This window comes from Fusarium falciforme, chromosome 10, assembly GCF_026873545.1.
Source record: "Fusarium falciforme chromosome 10, complete sequence".
Lineage (NCBI taxonomy): Eukaryota > Fungi > Ascomycota > Sordariomycetes > Hypocreales > Nectriaceae > Fusarium > Fusarium falciforme.
The window spans coordinates 2,089,897-2,102,416 of NC_070553.1; the positions used below are offsets into that span (position 1 = coordinate 2,089,897).

Here is a 12,520-nt window from a genome sequence, read left to right on the forward strand (position 1 = left end):
TCTCAAGTCTTCAGAAAATCCCACAGCGCCCCCTCGCCCTTGGTCTCAACCAGTAATCCCGCTGCAACATCCATACTCCAGAGCTCATTGTTGTGCCTCATCAGAAGCTCATAGCCCCCTTGTGGATGCGGCCGCAGTGTAAAGAACTCGTGCGGTCTGTGATGAGAGACCCGAGCGATAAACTGCTTCCTCTCATTATGCCCGATGTACGTTCCGGAGACGCAATTGCGGAAGCCTAGCCACCGGTCCTTTTCGACGCAGTGCCAGTGAAAGCCCCCGCGGGCGCTGAAGCCCTCGCATAGGCGCAGCTCGCCGTCGATGAGGGTGATGACTTTGCCCGTGTCGCGGTGCCGGATGATAAAGACTGCGTCGGGGCTAGGGACGGACTCGACCGGCAGAGGGTTGTCGATACCCGTCTCGGTGGCGGATGTGTGTGTTGGGGTGGGACACCCGTCGACCGTGGAAGCCATAGACATGGTGTCGATGAGGTCGTCGATTTCTTTGCTCATGATGGATCCTGAGGAAGTTGGATCCTGAGGAAGAACTCCCGTTTGTGTTAAAGAGACCTGAGGCCTTCGAGTTATGATGACGCCTGGTATGACAACGGAGACGTAAGCTCTCCTGAGCAGGCCTCCAACGTGGTACAGCCAGTTAATCCTCACGGATGTCTGTAGTCATCACAGGCAGATGCATACAATTTACCCCGCCTGGTCACATGTTCAGTAAAGATCGCCAAGTCGTGATATCGATGCCTAACAAACACTGAACAGCACAGCACATCAATCAAGGTAGCACAGGAGAAAAATAAGAATAAAATTAATTCATTAAATCGACAAGGAAAACATGCCCTCTCAGCCTGACAAGAAGAATCCGCAATCGGCAAGTTGTCTCATCTGCCTGTAGGGTAGGCTCATGGCCACCACCCATTTCAGCCATGATCGGCACTCCCCCGAGTGATCGACAACACTTTGACGACCTCACGAACTGTACTAAGCCCTGCGGCTCCTGGGGTGCATGTTCGTTCACGTTGGTGCACTTTCGATCCCGCATGAGACCCACTTACAGCTACGACGACGACCTTGGAGCGTCTTGAATCCAGACCTGATGAGGCATCCTCCGAGGCACAGTTGCTGACTCGACCACATCCTGTCATGGAGCTAGGTAACATGAGTCTAGACTTCTCCAAAGCATTGAAACATCAACTGTAAAGCTAGTGAACATCAGTATCAAGAACGGCAACCTACCCGACAACACCAAACACCAAGGGTGAGCAGCTTCAACGACCTGATCACACGGCGCCAACATAAAGAATGCAGACCCGACCCCCAATGGCGCTCTAGACAAGGCATCCGTGGTGGTCAACACTAACTAGATGGCTTCATCGTCCTTCCTTCGCGTGACCGACAGACAAACAACCAACACTCACTCACTCTTATCGACCGTTCTCGCCCGTCGTTCCCCCTTCAGCCACCAAATTGTTTCTGTTTCATCTTCGGCGAACACTCATTCCCTGCAAGCGTGACCCCCAAGGAACCCCCAGGAACAAACCCAATGTACCCAAAATAACCCACCTAGCGGTCCTTTTTAAAAAAGAAAACCGTTGCGAAATACCGATCCCGCCGTATCCGAGCGCCACCGTCCCATAAAAAAAAAGAAGCGCCGTCTGGGGGCTTACGCCAGAAGGTCTAGACCGCCGTCCAAAAAGGTTCCGTCGTAAAGGTCGCAGAGAAGACTCTAGAGGGGCCCGGCCCTCTGTCCTGCGCAGCGACGCGTTGGGTATCGTTGCCAAGGGTTGCTGACTTGCACACATGCGCTGCACTGTGGCTCAGGGCACGAGGACACGCAACCACGGGGTCTGGAACGCGGGAATCTCGGAGCGAGTGCGGTCTTGGTATTCCCGAGACTTTCCCACATGAACCAGTGAGCGACAGGGGGTCCAGCCCAGCAGCAACGCAACTGCAGCAACAGAGGAGTCACAGCCCGGGCGCTGCGGACTTGGCCATACCGGGAGGGGAGTGGACGACAGCAGAAGAGGCAGCGCCGAGTTCTGCAGAGCGCCACTGCATTGTCATTGGACCGCCGAGTACGGCAACCTGCGAGTTGCAACGGAGAAGAGCGCACAACAACCCTCGAATTCGTGATATCGCGCAAGCTGGGGTCCGCCCGAGCTGATTATGCAGTAGTTCAGCAGTCCTCGTGGCCCGGCAAGGGCGGCCGTCGTTGTTTAAACGCCCAGCCCGTCTTTTCCGACCGACGGGTGTGTCTGGATGCACCCTTCAGTCATCAAACCGAGTTCCAGGGCCAGACCAACAACTTTGCATCCGGACACCACGTCGACCCCAACAGTCTCTCAACCGGCCGTGCATTGTATTTGCTGTCCTTCTGTTGTCCCTTTATCCGCTGAGAGGCGTGTGCTTCCACCGGAAAATCAATGAGCCAAGCCTCGCTTCCAATGCATCGATGTGGCCGATACGATACGCAGCTGCCCCCAGAATACGGAGTATGATCTGATAGACCGGCTTTTTCACAGGGCGAAGCATCTGGGTACCGATGCAAAGGCGGGTAACGGGCCAGGGTCAATCCACCTGTCACTTTGAGATTGTTGATTCCCGAGTACCCGACATGTTGGTATGCGGATGCAGAGGCGCCCGGCGACAACGATATGCATTCTCTCCATCGAAATGCACCAGGCGGTTCCAGGCACGCCGAATGGACCCTGCAGAATTAGCGGATTCTTCCACAGGGTTCGAGACCCGAAAGCGAGACCCAAGCATTGCGTGCACAAATGTATCGGCCGAGTTGTTCATCAACTTCGATAGGTTGATAGCTAGCTTCACCGTTCATATCCCAAACAATGGCTATTTCAAGTAGTGCAGTAACGTGTCATACAACCCTTGTTAGCTCATGTAAGGAAGATACACCCACGAACAGAGCTTGGAGCTGTGCCGTCAAGCTCTTTTGACTGCCGTGAATAATTAGTTTTGACTTCAATATAGGCAAGACAGTAAGCACAAGGGTCGGGCGGATCGTGGCTCGCTTGAGGCCCAGGGAGCCGACTCACCGCTTGAAAAAACTCTTCCAGTCTCAAATACGTGGCGGTGATCGTCAGGTCGAGGCTTCAACAATTTGGACCCGACTGCTAGCAGGGCGTTCTGGAATAATGAGGCTGTTGGACTTGCAGAGCACAGTCATTTCCAAGGGCACTTTTGCGGGTCGACGGTTGTTCTAGCTCGTATCAAGTCCATTCAGGAACCGAGCCAAGCAAGCCTGGGCGAGAGCAGCTCTCGCATAGCGCACATCACCATGTTACCAATCTCCCCACGTCTGGTAAGCAGTAAGCCAACGTTACACATGTAGCAATGTGGCTTTGTCAGGGCCGAATAAACAATTGAACCCCCCGTGCCCGTGTTCTAGAACTGCGACAGCAGCCAAGGCGGAACGAGTCAGGGACCGTAAGGCAAACGCGGCGTGGACGTTGCCGAAGTTGGGCGTCGTAATCCCGGGCGAGGCTCAGATTTCGGGGCCCACCCCCGGCTTCAGGCGCCGGCCAAAGGTAAAATAGGGGACCTGCCAAGGGAGCGGTCGCTGAGGGTCTAGACTGTCAGTCAGCAGCGAGCAAATTGGCCCCGAGGACGCCTTCTTCTGCAGGAGCATGACCAAAAAGACTCATCCAGCAGCTCGTCTGACAAAGCACCGAGGCAGTAAATGGTTCCGTCGCTTCCGCCGTAGCCTTTGCCAAAACGCCATGGTTCCACGAAAGAAGCAGTGCCTCGAGACAAGATGAGAGGGGTCAGTCCAGTCCGAGCCTCTGGACAGACAGCTCAGGGGTTCACCGATCATTGCTCATCCCGTCCCGATCCCTTGACGGGATGATGAAGCTTCCATTTCCACGTCTAGGCACTTGACACGACGGCTTCTTCAGCGTGCCTGAGGAAATGTCATCGAAAACGCACGCTCGGGTGGGGACCGTGGGAATCGGGATGGTGAGACTGCTGGGGATGTGAAACGCAACGCGACGCGGAGTGGCAAAGTTAATGCTGGCCCTCGACCTATTGGATCATTAAGTGCTGCGACTCGGGAGAGATAACGGACGGCCATCGAAGGTTTGGCAGGGGATCTCGGCCGATGGCGCTGATCTCGATCCGAATCCATCACTTGACGAAGACCCCACGGAAATCATGTTCGAGATCGATCTGGACGAAGGGTTCTGAGCGAAAAAGGGGAGAATCGCCAACCCAAGGGAGATTTGATCAGTGATGGATATTTGATTGACGGTGAGGGGGTGTCTGAAGGGCACATGGGGAAATTGTGGGTGGGAATCCAACAGGGCGCCGTTTTGTGTCTTTTGATGCATCCCTTTCAGCCCAGCAAACCCAGTTTAAAACGGTCCGCAAGGCAGAAAGACGGAGCAAAACCAACGGACGGGGGATCATCGACGATGGGGATCGAGATACGGCGTAGCGTGTGGTGTACCCAGCTAGACTGTCTCGATACTGGGTCTCTGGGATGAGACGAAGATCAAACAGTGGCCGGCCTGTCACATCGTCAATCGTTCATCAGTTTTCCTTTGATTGACCGGCCTGTCCCTGGAGAATCGCCTCCCACGATCCCCACCGCTCGTCCTGTTCATCGGTACCAAGCACCAAGTAGAGTGTTGAGCCAGCAGCCGACACACCGGGTCTCACAAGCGCTCCCGCCAACCTAGACCAAGGGTACGGCGATCCTTTCTCGCGCCAGCTGATCAAAGGGATTTCCAACCTGGCAAGGCGAAGGAAAGGAGAACTGGCACGTGGGTTGCGTAAGTGAGAGGGTGCCAGCGACGTCAACCTGATTACCCGGATTGGCTGTGATGGGCGCTGCCTGGTGTCGAGATAAGATGGGATCTTGGCACCGGTGCAGCAGCCATGATATAGGATTGCATCATTTGGTAGTAGGACAGGAATCAGGGCAAGTGCCCATTCACGGCGTGATGGGAGACGGACCGGGATGACGAAGCGCCGTTGCGATCGGACGTGATGGGCTGCAGACGGTCGACGGGCTTGCGTGCTGCCGGTGTAAGTCGGGATTTGCTCCGGGCCATGTCATTGAGCCCGTAGCCATGCTGCTCCAGTCTAAATGGCGGGATGGGTGACGACTTCAAGACAAAAGTCCGTGGACCTCTCGGACACTCTGGTCTTGGCACCACGGTTGCACCCAGAGCAGTCCAATCAAGGGCAGTGAAGCCATCACGGATCGAGATTAGCAAAATGTAACAGACCATATCATAAACTTTGGGTCTGCCGGACTGTCAATGCTCAGCTCAGTAAAACCGGCTTCTGCATATGGCATCAGACGCAAGAATCTGGTCATTTTGGTGTTGTCATGCTTCGATGGAAGGTATTCGGAAAACGTCAGACAGACGATCCACGACGGGTACTGAAACAGGGAATGGTGACCCCTCGTGAAACCGCGTGTACGTACGCGCATCAGGGACAGACTGACTGACTTCAACTTGACGTTGAAACGGAGCAGCAGCAGCTAGATCAGTCTGGAAGAGCTCCGACTGGGACAGTAACAAACCGAAACTTGCTTTTTGCCGGTTCTGCGATGTGTGTTGGAATCGGAAATTGGCAAGGCCATCAGGAGTGGCCGATGGCGCTAAGCCTCTCTGGGCCAGCACCTCAAACACCGGAACGGAAGGACCTTGCTTGGTTGCTCTGTCCGTCCTGGGGTTTCAGCTGGCTCCGTTCGCCGACTCCGTTCAGCCCTTGCCCTAGTTGAATATGAATATGAAGTAAAAGAGTAAAAATGCATAAACGGGGCGGGGCACATCCAGCTGCAATCACTTTGAGCCCAAGGGTCATGTGAGTCACGCCTAGCCAGCCAAGAGGCCGGGGGATCCAAGGGATGTGCGTGTATCATGCAATTTCCATGATGGCCCGCAGACAACAGAGATCAGGCATCAGAGCATCGACTAGCAGACTCGGTCAACACCAGACCCGGCGTGGATTTGTGCTTGGGCAACCGAGCGTGATGTGATAAAAAAGTATAGAGGCAGCCCAACTGACCGGTTCAGGCCTCATCTTGCAAGGGCATGGGACCTTTGATTCCTGACAGCTTCATTTCGAATAGGTTATCGCGGCTGCCGGGTACGTGCCTGGGCATGGTATGCGCTGCGTAGCACCTCATGCGCAACACCGGTAGCACAATGCAGCAGGAACATCAGCAACATCATCACCATCAGCAATATCGAAGCAGTCTCGGATCCCATGAGCAGCGTCGCAGTATTGAGCTGACCCGAGAGGCCGGACACCGTCCATCCACAATCCACAGGCGAGGGCGCCCCGTCGAAAGGCGCGGGCAGTTCCCCTGTTGGTCCATTTGGTCCCCTGGAGCTCGGATCGCATGGCCGTCATGGTGGCTTTGTTCGTCCAGCTGGGCTCCTCGGTGGAACATGCTGGAGTCTTCTGGTCTGGAGTGCAGGATCTGAAGGATGGAGGCTTGTAAGTGAGGACCACAGCGCTTGAAACGCACCTCCATTCGATGGGTTCCCTCGTTGGGTTCCCCGAGTCCTCTTTGCAACAGGCAATTTAGTCTTGGGCACCCAATAGAAGCTCTGCCGACCCTGTTGAACAAGACGGCAGGGAGATAGCAAGCATCGTCAATCCAATGGACAAACGGCGTCCAACGCGGTAGCAGAATTACTCGTTTTTGTGTTTGTCTGTTGGCAATGGCCTGTGATAGGCCTGGAAGTCCTCGGGGCAGAGAAACCCCATAGAGGATCCGCCGTCATCACGCCTCGGGTATGCATCTGCTTGCCGCTGGACGCGAGCGCCTTGATTCATTCATCACTCATGGCTGGGAATTGCGACCGGGCAGGTCTACCGGCCGGCGGCTGAAGCGTCAATGCCGAACTAAACTCAACTCCAAAGAGGCCGAAATGTCGGTCCTTTGACATCCTATCCTCACAGCGCATCAACACGCATCCCGGTTGGACAAATCTGACTCGGCTCGGTGATTCTTTTTTAATTATCCCTGTCGGCCCTTTGCGCGCGTGCCTAGCTGGGCTGGACAATTGTCCGGGGTTTTGCTTTGATTTGAAAGCTTGACAAGGCGAACCTTTGAGTCACCTTGCCAGAGCAACAGGGGAACAACTCATCAGGGTCCAAGCCACAGAAACAAAGGTGATACAGAGGGCAGCACGGACGAAAAGACAAAGTCAAGTTTGAGCACGGGACACATCATCAAGATGAGGCAGAGCAACATGAAGCACCCGGCGATTAGCTGAACAAGGGACATCCCGCCCGCACCTACAGTACCAGAACCGGAGCAACAAAGTGACAACAAAAAGAACCCAAGAAGCGAAGCGAAGCATTAAGCTTTGTGCCGGTCGCTGACAGGAAGCATCCGCATGCCGAGGAGCCCGTCCGGACTAGACGGACATAGGAAAGTTCGGAGCACGGCATCGAAGCAGCTGCCGTCGCATCCCCCATCCCCGACGACAAGGCCATCCATTGCAGCAGCACATGCATGTTTCGCTGCCGCCTTGTGAGCGTGAGCAACCCATCCATGCTCCGTCGTCGTCAGCAATGTGAGCTTTTGGTTCCGTGAGAGGCATCCGAGACAAGCGGATGGTTCCAGCGAGATGAGAAGCGCCAACAAGACGACGCCAAATTGCATTTTTCGTCTACACGACATGGTTTACAGCTTCACAAGGGGGCGGGCGAAAATTGGAGACGTCTTGTAAAATCGGAAACGCCAGCAAAGCACAAGGGATGGTGTTACAGGCACCACTCTCCCTCCCTCGCCGTCCATCTCATCCCCCCCAGGTTACATACGCCGTAAAGTCTGAGCCCCGTTGATCGCATACGGCGAATACGCGGCCCTTGGCCAAAACGGAACGCCAGCCCTTTGCCCAGAGCGAGGGTTACGGAGCGACGGACCAATGTTGGGGTTTAGAAGACGGGCTTCGCCTGGTCCCAAGAGCTTGACGTTGCATCGGCCAAGTCCCCATCCTCCACACCCCTCCCCGTTCCGTTTCTCCCTTTGGGCATTGGCACACACCCCCCAGAAAACCAGACGGCCGTGGAGAAGTCGGCAGCCCGCCCTGCCCGCCAAGTTCCAAGGCCCCCAGTGAACGAAGCTCCCAAGCTCTTTGGAGGACTTGAGCTAAGGACGCATGCAACCTGGGCGAAGGAAAAGCCATCTCTGGCCGTGCCAATTGATCCGAGAATACGCTTGCTTCACTCCGTACTTTGCTTTTGGTTCGGAGGATGATGCCGTGACATGCTGCTCGTTCATCCCTCCGAGGAGCACCGGCTTGGACTCGGAAGGGGGGGCGTGTGTGTGTGTGTGTGCCTTTTTTACAGCAGACCATGGGACCTTGCTTGAGCTGTTCAAGACATTGACCCGCTGCCGATCATTACTCCACGGCGCGCCGCTCTTCCTCGACACCTCCGTGAGCCATCGTCGATCTGGGCTGGGTGACTACGTAGCCAGCCCAGCGCCGTATCTTGGACTCTCGGCCACACCCCAAAAACCGAACGAACAAGGCCAAGACGGTGCTATTTTTGCCCAGTTCCCCGTCTCGTCCGTTCATCTCGTAAAGGAAAAGCGAAAAAAGTTCCTTATTAAAGTTGATTCCGCCCCAAGAGCGCCATCACGTCCAGAGCCTTTTTCTTCCCCTCCACCAACCAACCCTTTTACTTTTAATACGACGGTCTCCCTCAGGAATCAACAAGAAGAAGCTCGCACCAACCAAGGACCCTTCAATCTTCCCGGATCCAAGCAAGCAACCAGAATAACAAAACAACATCCTTCAGCCCAGCAGCCCGCCAGAGAGACCCCCCCCTTGCTGCGACCAACCAGACTAAGCCTCAGCCACCTGCAGAACCGTGCTGGTTGCTCGCCCTGCTCAATTTACGCGGTTAACGGAGAGAGAAATCGCACACGCCCCCCTTGACTCCTGCGTTCTTGTGCCTCTCTTTGTTTTCAAGGCTCCAGAGTTTCCAAGGCACACCACCCTTGTTCGTCGCTCAAACCAAACCACGTCCTGCCCCCAAGGCGAAGCACAAAGCCAGCACATCCCCATCCACCCAAGAAAGACAAAAAGGTCCTGACCCGCCCTCCACCCCTGGTCAGTTTCGAAATATCTATAATACATCGGCCATGTCCTCCTCCAGACCTTCCAGTCACCACTTTGGTTCTTCCAGCTCAACATCATCAACACCATCCTCCTCCGACTCTGACGTCTCGTCCACCGGCTACAGACACAGCATGGACTCAGTACAGCTCCCCATCGCCTCGGTCGAGGTGCTCCGCTGCATGCGATGCGCCCGGTCCGTAGAGGCTACCAGCACCGACGACCTCTCCTCCATGGGCATGGTCCGCATCGCCCACAACCTCTACTACTGCGAACGCTGCGCAAAGATGGTCGGATACAAGTAAACGGCGCCAAGGGGAACACCATCCTCTTGAACGGGTTCACTCACAGTGGACACTCGAATACGTTTTTATCATCATGATGGATCTTGAGGTGGAGGGAACAATTGCGACATGACATCTCGAGGCATCACCAATACACGCGATACCGGATGCCAAAAACAGCAATTCCATCTCCAACACCCTCTTTCCCACCGTCGGCGCAAGGGATACCAGCTCAACCAACACGTTGCCGCGCATGCAACCCTTCAACGCCAGCCGTCATCCTCCATGATGAATGGCATCCACCCCCATCGCTCTAGGCAGTCCTTCGGTCCCGACACATGGCAACAAGGCACATGGCTACATCTATCGGTCAAATCACAAATTGCACCCTGGACGGATTCGGCAAATGGACGCCGAGCAGCAACACACAAAAACCCAACCTCTTTTTTCCCGCGACACAATGGGTATAACCGGACATGACTGGGGTCACAAACCCGGTCACCTATCTGGATTGACTGTGTGCGCGCGCAACACATTTGATGCGCCGCAGGGGAGGGGAGAGAGATGCACACGCGCGCGCCCGCCTTGGGCTGAGCTTCAGGCGAACCCTCATGATTGGGCGCGGCATGTCCGGGATCAAGGGCCTCGTCAGCTCCCGGATCAGCAACTCCCTTACCACCCATGGCACATGGCCAGCCAGCCAGCCTGGGCTGGGAAGGACGAAACCCCGCGGAGCATCACTGCCTCTTGGGTAATCAACCCCTCACAAGGAGCTTCTTCTACTCAGGAGAGAAACCTTGTGTTTCTTGTTATACTATTCCCCTTCACGACTTTCATGTATCTTTTTCATTCTCGTTGGATGGAGTTTCAATACTTCAATCAATATTATCTCTTGTATACCCACCTTTCTTGTCAAATACACTGTCTATTCCCGTCGGGCGCTTCGGATATATCTTCTTTTTTTACTCTGGGCATGGGGCTGTGCATCCATCGTGAACCACGGCCTGGTGCCTGGCACAGATGCAATGGATACATAGCAATGGGATGGCCACTCGGCGTCTCCAATTGGACAGTTGTTCACTGAATTGAAAAAAAAACTTCATATGATGCCATGTTCTCTCTCATCCACTATTTGCCGTTGAACCGTGCTTCCTCGCTTCCGTGATGCCCTTGTCCACCTCGGCCCAAGCCAAAGCCCTTACCCTTCTCACGATGCCCTGGATGTTCTGACACCTGACCAGGTAGGTGTACCATATTGGCTTCAACGTCTCTCCCTCCGCGCTACGTACGGACCGCCCTGTTGCATCGCTAGCCGCAGACGCTCAGCAAGGGTCAGGGATTCTATTTTTTTTACCCAACGGCGTCTTTCGCTCTCCTTGAGCCAATGAGAAATTCGTCAACTTCAACTGCAGCCCAAGTCGCAGCCTGGACTCGCTGTCTCGCGGACACCCGATCCTAGTCTCCAGGGCCAGCCGCTGACGTCGTGGGCTCCTCTTTTGCTTCACCGGGGAGGGCAAATTAAGACAGAGGCCTGAAGTGGAGAGAAAGTCCAGCTAATTCACACGAAAAAAAACAAACGAAAAATGCCAACTCAATGACAGGGGGACTAAAAGCAAATTTGCTGGCCCAGAGTGGGAATGGGAATGGAGACATTGGGCGGTCTCAAAAAACCTTCCTTCTTTTGCCCTGGCATCCTTTAGTTTTGCGTGTGCCTTGTGTCTCTCTCCTCCCCCAGGTTTGGCTTTTGTCCCGCCTTTTCTCCACTTGGACCGAGTTTACTTTTTGTGTTGATACTGGTTTCGGTTTGGATGTGGATCTTGAGTCAAGTTTTTCCAAGACTTGCTCGCCTCATCTTGAGTTTGACTCTATCCCTTTCTTTCCTGACTGGCGGTCTAGACTGAGGCAAGTACGAAAACGTTGCAAGTTCATGATATGGCTACGGCGCATGTCATTGGACAGCCGGTCAATCATCACCAGGACGATATGCCAATCTACTACTCTCATCACATCAACTTACAAAAGCCAAAACACGCTTGGCAGGGAAGCTTGTCTCCCTCCTTCAAACCCCAACTGCAAGCAAACAGCTGGACTTTCCCCCCTCTCGCCAAAAGTCAAAACGTGGATCACATCGTTGGATCCTGTGTGCAGCAGCTAGAGGGCCATAGAGACCGTTGCCGCGCCGCTGCAAGCCATTATCACCTAGCCAGGCGCCATCTTTTTTGGGAGAAGCCCTGCTCCGCGCGCGGGGAGGGGGGAAAAGCGGCAGCAACCAACAAGCAATACTACGGTACAGTAGCAGAGGAGAGGTCAAGACGCAGGTCTTCTGCACCTCTGTGTCCCCAAGCATCAACTCATCCCCAATCCAAACAACCATGACCGCGATGACAAAGAAATGGTGGCGTAGAGTCTAAAAGGCCTCACGGGGGCATTTTTGCCGGCATGCAGAAGCAAGCTAGGCTGCACTCGTGTAAGCGAGAGGGCTTTTTTTTCGCACTGGGAATCTCACAAAAGCCCATTCAGCTGGAGTGGGATTTCGTGAAAGAGGGGGACTCGGCCAGATTGCCGTTATCCTTTCACCTCCTGTCAGTCAAGAAGCGGGCGTCGTCCGTGGCGGCGGTGGCTGGCAGGCCGCGCCGGAAGACCGAGGCACCGAGGCTGCAAGACTGCAACAGTGACATTCATCCAATTCCATGATAGCTGCAATTCTGTCATATGGGCGGTATCCAAAGCCATCCAAAGCCCTGCCAAGCTTTTCTTGCTTGACCACAGTAGCCCTGATGGAGCGCCCTTATGTCATGTTTCGTTTCAATTTCCCTCTCTCTCCCCCTGTAACCCTTGCCCAGCCGTTTTAACCGCCCCGGTTTATTAACAGAGTAAGGTCAAAACTCGAACCAAAATAGCAGTCAGATACAAGACAAGGGTGTGTGTCCCGCAGATACGAATACCAGGCCCTGTGCCGAGGCCACCGTTCATTGGAAAGATTGTGAAGAAATGCTGCTGTCTTTTTTGTTACGGCTGATGCTGCTGCGCCGTGAATCTTGTGTCTCTTGTTGGAGAGGGTGGTGGGCCGCTGGCCAAGGTGCAGCGCAGCAGCTTGACAAGCCGGGGAGTACGG

At 54.6% G+C, this 12,520-nt stretch overlaps 2 protein-coding genes across 2 annotated transcripts; one reads left to right on the forward strand and one right to left on the reverse strand.

Annotated features, from left to right (window-relative positions):
• Nucleotides 1–2: 2 nt before the first annotated feature.
• Nucleotides 3–674, reverse strand: NCS54_01255900 (Hypothetical protein; the record flags this gene model as incomplete). Its single annotated transcript, XM_053157787.1, has 1 exon — nt 3–674. Exon 1 carries the CDS (start codon nt 507–509, stop codon nt 3–5), a length of 507 nt encoding a protein of 168 aa, XP_053013762.1. The 5' UTR covers nt 510–674.
• Nucleotides 675–9,147: 8,473 nt separating this feature from the next.
• On the forward strand, nt 9,148–9,426 carry NCS54_01256000 (Hypothetical protein; the record flags this gene model as incomplete). Its single annotated transcript, XM_053157788.1, has 1 exon — nt 9,148–9,426. One exon carries the CDS (start codon nt 9,148–9,150, stop codon nt 9,424–9,426), a length of 279 nt encoding a protein of 92 aa, XP_053013763.1.
• Between the last annotated feature and the right edge of the window lie 3,094 nt (nt 9,427–12,520).